Consider the following 7,399-nt stretch of genomic DNA (forward strand, 5'->3'; position numbering starts at 1 on the left):
GCCAGATCTTCTTTATTCTCTTCTATTGTAAACTACCATGAAGATTTTTCTATTCTGCATAAGTATTTCAAGGTTCATTTTTAAAGCATAAGATTCCAATATGATTATTCTCTTGGGTTCTCCAATATTCAAAATAATCCTGAGTTTAGACTGTAATATATAGCCTAAGATGTGACGTGGACACAGTTTTAACAATAATGATGAAAGTATCAAGAATTTGCCTCGATGTGATTGTTTTCTAATGTTACGATATTTTGTAATGGCATGATGCTGATTTTAAAACTTTCTAACTGGTAACTTTTTTCTCCCCCTCCCCTCTTCTTCCTCTTTTCCCCCAATACACATTTCATCTTGTCTTCATTCAGAGGAATGCAGTAGCATGGATAGTTGATGGCGAATTTGGAGCAGACGACTTCTGTTTAACTTAAAATTAGTCGTATTTTAATGGCTTGGGATTTGGTGCAAACAAACATGATTGATAGCTGGACAGACATGCTCGTCATGAAAAAAGAACCATTTCTGAAGCCCGACTGGGGCCAAACATTTACACCTTGCTTCATAGTAACCAGTTGAGATGAAGCACGTCGTTAGAACGTTGTTGGACACCATGTTGAATTATCCCCCCATCGGTTGTGAAGAACTGTGCTACATTCAGGCTTACCCATTGAACTCAGTATATATAATTTTTTCCCTCCTGCCTTTTGTCGGGCAGGATCCATTCTTGTTGCTCTTCTGTGTAATGACGTTTAAATGCTTGTTTGGAAAACTTTATTTAACAGTTTAGAAGGCTTGATAGAAAGAGTGCATTAGTCTGAAGAGTATACATTGGATAGGAAAGAATTTCCTTCTTTTGTTTCTCCAAATCTTTCCGCCTTATTTAGCTTGAGATCTTTGCAGCTTGGTTCATGGATTCTAGCCTTGCCCGTTGCGCAGTATATACTGATCCAGATGATAAACCAGTGAACTATGTCAAAAGCACTCTCAATATTACATTTGACAAAAAGTTTTGTACTTTTCACATGGCTTGTTGCCCCGTAAAAGGGTTAACAGCACAATTTTTTAAAAATAAATTAAGAAGTATTTATAGGATTAAAGTGACTTCATTTGTATACATTTGGAATCTAAACCAGCTTAAAAAGAGTTTCCTCTATGACTTAGATACGCAGTATAAACTGATGCTCTTCTGGAATACCACATGAGACATGGTCAGAAACAGTGCTTGGAAGGACATCACACAGGAAGTTCAGAGTAGCGCTTTGAAGATTTTCCCCCTTTTGTTTTATTCCTGAAGGAACATCAGTACCTGATCTTCAAGAAATTCAAGATTCATAACAAGAATTTTAAATTTATACCAACATGAGAGATCAGTAGTCAGTTTAGGTTTTCAACAAAGCTTGTTCCAAGTTGTTCTCAACTTGGGGAATCATTTTGGTGTGATCTAGCAAGAGAGTAGAAGTCAGCAGATATAACCACTTTGGAAATTCATAGTATAACTGAGCTTGTTAGAAGAATTCAGCAGGTTACAGACATACTTAAACTGGGTTTAAAACCTAGGAGTCATTTCTCTGATTGCCCTTAATATTTTGACATATAGGGATACGTAAATTTAAAGAATATTTCTTCTCAGATATTGCCATACTGAACCTCATTCTAAACTGGTGCTGTGGATAGTCTCCCTCTCCCCTCCCCTTTTAGTTTAAGGAAGGGTTTCCTTCATGGAAAAGCACTTTTAATTTTGAGAATTTCACGTTTAAAATAAGCCAAAAGCCTGATGTTCACGTTGTGCTTTTAAACCCCGTAACAGCTGAGTACAACATACTTAGTCTCCTTGGAAATTCCCTCCCCTCTTTAGTAGAGGATATAAATATGGTGACCATAGCTGTTACGTTGGGAAGAGGAGTGGGAATACCCCCAAAATAAGATTCTGGTGAAGAAAAAGTCTTACACTGTTCCCTTTCGGCCCAGCCAAGTCTATAATATATTATTACCGTGAGTAGACTCCTTCAGGATCCACAAAGAAGAGAAAGGCTTGGATGTTAGGAGTTCTTCCATCGGGGGATGGGTGGGTAGGGGAAGGTAGCAGGGAGAAATGGGTAAAGTCAGGGAAGGGGAGAAGAAAGAAAAACACAATTGGCCTTAAAATAGCTCGGATTCTCCCAGAAGCTCATAGTAAGAGAAAATGATAGATCGTGGTCAGCAGATTATTTTATCAAATTGGTAATGTAAAAGATTTCTTTAAGCTCCATTTTGCAGAGACCACCACTTAGAGAATCAAGAATTCCTGTTTTGATACTTCTAAGTTAAAATAACTATGTTACAGTTTATCTGGTACTTCATTTTTCGTAACTAAAATTACTTTTTACTTTAAGCTTGAATAAAATCTTCATTGGTAACTGTATATAATTAAGTGGCAACTTCTCTTTACCTCAGTACAGTTAAATCCATTCATATTTTAAGTGATTCATGTATACCCTGAAGCCATTAATATACACCCCAATCTCTATGGTAACATCACTAACAAAATGTGGGCATAGAAACTCCACAGCTGTTTACAAATTCGGTTACAGTGTGCTATGGTACATGTGTAACATTCACGGAGATTTGTGCCCATTCAGGGGCAATTTGGCGCTCAAGTCTACTATACTTCACCCAGCCACCCCTAGATCTGAGTTTTCAGAGTGCTTCTGAAGTACAGTTAAAAACACTTTAAAAAAGTGGAGTAAAAGTGAGGCACATTTTACAAGAACATAACTCCATTAAGACGGAGTAACAACTATGCAAAGGTTTCTATAGCAGCTAGGTGAGTTTGTGTTCCAAGTCTGTCTTAACTGGCAGCTTCCTATATATACTGGTACTTTACTGTGCCAATTTGCTGTAAACGTCTACTTCATGCATGTGCCATGCAGCGACTGTGCTAGAAAGGTAAAATAAATGAAGATACCTAGGATTTTATGGTACAAAGAACCTGACAGCAGGATGGTCTAACTCATAGCTCTTAACTGAAAACTTCTGACAGTGCTGTAGTCTCTATATAGGCTTGAGGTGAGAATATACAGAGTGAGAATACTACCAAGCCAGCTGCAAGATACTAACAAATGTATAAACTGAAAAGTACCAATACTTTTTGCACATAGATCAAAATAGAGTGGAGAATTTTGGCTCCAAAAATCAGGTTAGTAGGCTCATTTCCATGTGCTTAAAAATGTTTTTTTGTTGTTACTATTCATTGATTAAGGGCTAGAGCACATATGAAATTAAATGTCTTTTTCCTCCAAATAACTGGTTATTAGTATACAGTGTTGGATTTGGGGATTCCTAAGACTGGTGTGTGGGTGGTGAATTCGAGTTGGGGAATGAGCTGGGAGGGATGACAGAGCTTCAGTTTGGGTTTTTGTACGTTACTAGTGTTCATTCTAGCTAGCTACATTTCTTTTGCTCTTATTGGCCAGGTAAATGTTATATTTAACCAGGTAAGTAGTTTAAACAGAGGACATTTTTTTTGCAAATGCCCCTACACATTGGCCCATTTCAGTGGGTGGGAGAACAGAAAGGGATTACCTAACTTTAAAAATAAACTTAAGTAATTAAAATAACTTGGTAATTGAAAGGAAAAAAATCAATTTTATCAGTATTTTCTTAATTTGAAATCACACTAGTAGTAGTATGGTAATTTTTATTATTAGGAGTGTTCTCCCTCTGGAGTGGCATTTCATGACATTAATAGAAAACCCTTTTTTCCCCCACCCCTCCCCATCTTGAAATTTTCTTTTTTAGGATGTTGGTTCCTGCACACAAGAACTGACCCTATCACCTCTGCTCACAGTGGTAAATATAACGTACATCTCTTGAAAGGGAAATATCCATGTCAGTTTCTTTCACAGCAGAAGAATGGCTACTTTTGAATGGGGAGGAAAGAAGACATTTTTCTTAATATCCTTTTTGTCCCATCTCTGAAGTGTATAAATATCTTTATTTCGTTTTAATTTCTCATTTAGATTTTAGCAACTTCTCTTTTGGGGTTGTTCTCCAAAACATTACGTCCATTTCAAAAACCATATCGGATTTAATTTAAACCGCTAACTTTAAAAGAAGAGGTGAATCTGCATTTATACTTAGACACTTTCTAAAAACAGGGTGAACTTAATCGAAAATTTTCAGTGTTGTTAAGCTATTGTTATAGTAGCTGCCCTATAGTTGCAAAAACAAAAACTATAAAAACCCATCCCTTACCTACTTAATCCAGATAGCCTGGATTTAATGAAACTAAGAGAATAAAAATGTGTGCGTGTGTGTGTTGTGTGTCTGTGTGAAAGAGAGAGATTACTTAATTCATAAAAAGTCCTGGAAACAGCTGTTCTGGGTTCTTGTCAGTTTCACTAAAAGTCTCGTGCACATGTGAAGTGCCCTCTCTGAATTGAAGGTTTGGTTAATACTGGTATATTTTTATAAGACTGAAATTGTGTCCCCATCTTTAACTTAAAACATTTTCATCATCAGGGTCAATGTGCTAAAAACTGAATCGGAACATTTTTAGGCACAGATGGAAAAAAATGTTATTGGCTCCTTGAAAATGTGTGTGTGTGGCGAGGGGAATAGATCCACAAAAGCATGTATGTACTTACAAACCAAGCTGTAGAGATCAAGAAAAGAACTTGTGTTGATCTCAAGATTTCTAAATTGTCAAGATTTACATGGCATTGTGGTGGAACTAGTTAAAACTTAGAGCTTTTGATATATAATAACTATTTGCTATGGACTGATTAAATGTTTCAAAGGATTGTGTTCTTAAATATTGGGGTTTTTTTTTTTAACTGCCTCTCAGATTATATTTGGTAGTTTAAATTTCTTTGCTTTATTATTTCATTAAAGCATAAGAAACTTCAGGTCTCTGATATATTTATTTTCACTTGTTCTACTAATTATTTACAAAACACCCTTTGTTAACTTTTATTTTATAAATGTGTAGTATATTAAATGTCTTTAAATTTTTGTTCGATTGAATCTACATTAACTTTGATTTGCTTTCCTGGGATTTTTTTTTTTTTAATACACCTTTTCCATGTCAGTGCATAGCACTTAACCAATCGTTTGTATTCCCTTTCAATCCAATAAACAGAATGAATAATTAAGTAATTGTTGCTGTGTTAAATCTCCTAATAGCCATTAGCCTGAGTGTCTAACTAGTACTATTTTTACCTAAAACAATTGATTTGCTGAATTTGACATCCATAGATTTACCTGGAGTTTTTTAGTGGTGTCTAACGGAGCACTGCTTTACCAGTTGAGATATCTGTTATTTTAAAAGCTGTTGTGTGTAATCATGGATTAATTTAGAAAACTCTCAGGAACATTTGCATTTTTAAAGGAATCATATGCCACATGTTCAAAAATATTACTGCACGTCTGAAATTATGCATTTAGGCAGTGGATATGCTGACAAGGGGAGAAAATATATTTCCAGTTTGAAATTAAAATTTATTTCATAACAAATAAATATATAGTTATTTAAAGATATCCTTGGAGAAAGCATTCAATGTATACAAACCTATATAGTACATTTGTATTTATGAAAAGAAAAGAAAACCAATTGCCCATCAGGGTGAATTATTACAGAAGTAGGCTTTATGATTTTTACTACTAAGAGTGGTGGTCTGCACAGTAAAAGGAAGTGCAAATGTGAAAGGTTAGTACTTGGCAGGCAATCAGTGGAGACTCAGCTTAGGATAGTAGATCCACTGATGAGGCAGAGAGAGGTAATGCTTCCACACTACTGCTCACCACCTTAAAGGTACGGTGTGCCACTTCCTCTGATCAACAGGCAAGAGAGAAGTTTTTTCTACTTGAAGTCTTTAAATACCAGCTATACTTTGCAGACTTAGCTTAAAGTTTCATGCCAGATCCCAGCACCAGGTAAAGAAAATTTCCCAACCTTAATAAGTCTTAAGAGAGTTGTATGTATTTTAAAAACAATTCAATTCCCTTTCCTTTAAGCAAAAGAAAAGTTGACGGTCTTCAGTTACATCATTTCATGACTTCTACTTGAAATTTTTCCCAGAAAAACTTAAAACTGTTAAAGAACATTCAACGAACAAAATGACCCCATCATCCTATCACTACTTCCAAGAATCTTAGGTGTCTGCCATTGGTTTTGTGGCAGTGGGCTCTCCTCCCTCACACCTGATGAGCGTGCGTAACATGGGCTTGCTGTATAGGAAACAGTACAATCACGTAATTAACAAAATGTTAAATCGGCATGTAATGTATAGCTAATGCTGGAAACAGGGAAGAAAGAACAAGAACAAATTTTCAGCAAGTTTTAATTTCCTTTTCTGATGCGAGGATTAGTGGCTTCTTTGGTCACTGTATTAAATTGATGCAACTGGAGTCCCTCATACACAATTTAAGACTTTCAACATCTTATTCAAGACATAATTAGCCATGGTGATAGGCCATATCTAGAATTCAAATAAATGAATGTGCTAATGTTCTTCATTTAAGTTCTGTGTGGCTTTTTCCTCATTTTGAATATAATTTTAAAATGCAGCTACACATTGAATTGGGAGTTGTATACCAAATAGTTTCCAAATATTGAATAACTTTTCCCTCATTCCCAATTGGAAAAATACCAGTTTGTGGCCTATGAATTCAGAAAAGGGGTCTTGATTTTATTATCAATGAAAAACTTGTTCTATAAGTTCTTTCACACTATGTGTAAATGGGCTCTTTCCCGTTAATGGATTTGCATGAAAAAACTTTTCAGTAACATTTTGTGTTCTTGTCCACAAAGAACTGATACTATTCAACTGGTTTGGTTTTAATTTCCTTTCTCTTTCTATGCTTTCTCCTAGTGTTTGTATAAATAACTGGAGTGCTTATTGGGTACCAGGCGCTTTAGATACATTATTTAAACTTCTATCTCTGTAAGCAAGTATTGCTCACTTTTTTTCAATGATAAACTCAGGCTTAAGGAGACTGAAATACAGTTAATAGATGGTAGTACTGGGATTCAAACCCCTGTTTGATTCCAGAGCCTGTGCTTTTAACTCCTAAATCCAAGGGCATGTGAGACTCAACTGAAGGCTTTTTTAACTTTTAGATTTCGAAGCCACCTTCCAGATCACAAGTCAAATTTGTTAACACGTCGGGCAATTGTATGTTGTCAGCTGACACTGATCCACTTTTACTGGTGGGTTTTGAAAACCGTGGGACTATGCTATATTATTACTTCAGCAATGAGACCAAGAATGAAAAGCAGGAGCAAGAATGGTAATGAGAGGGACTAACCACAACGCACACACTATTTGGTCGTTGAGTAACGCGAGTACAGAACAGGTATTCCTTTGGGCTAATATACTGGGTGCTTGCTTTAGGCCAGTCACTATGGATGAGCCACTCATTC

At 35.9% G+C, this 7,399-nt stretch overlaps 1 protein-coding gene across 2 annotated transcripts in view; it reads left to right on the forward strand.

Annotated features, from left to right (window-relative positions):
* The window catches only part of WDR26 (WD repeat domain 26), a 43,385-nt gene extending 38,256 nt beyond the window's left edge, over window positions 1-5,129 (forward strand). For both annotated transcript variants that reach the window (XM_032630745.1, XM_032630738.1), the window contains exon 14: window positions 366-5,129. In XM_032630745.1, coding sequence (XP_032486636.1) covers window positions 366-391 — 26 coding nt within the window. In that variant the 3' untranslated portion in view covers window positions 392-5,129. The remainder of the gene's footprint in view (window positions 1-365) is intronic.
* Window positions 5,130-7,399: the final 2,270 nt, after the last annotated feature.

This window comes from Phocoena sinus, chromosome 1, assembly GCF_008692025.1.
Source record: "Phocoena sinus isolate mPhoSin1 chromosome 1, mPhoSin1.pri, whole genome shotgun sequence".
Taxonomy (NCBI): domain Eukaryota; kingdom Metazoa; phylum Chordata; class Mammalia; order Artiodactyla; family Phocoenidae; genus Phocoena; species Phocoena sinus.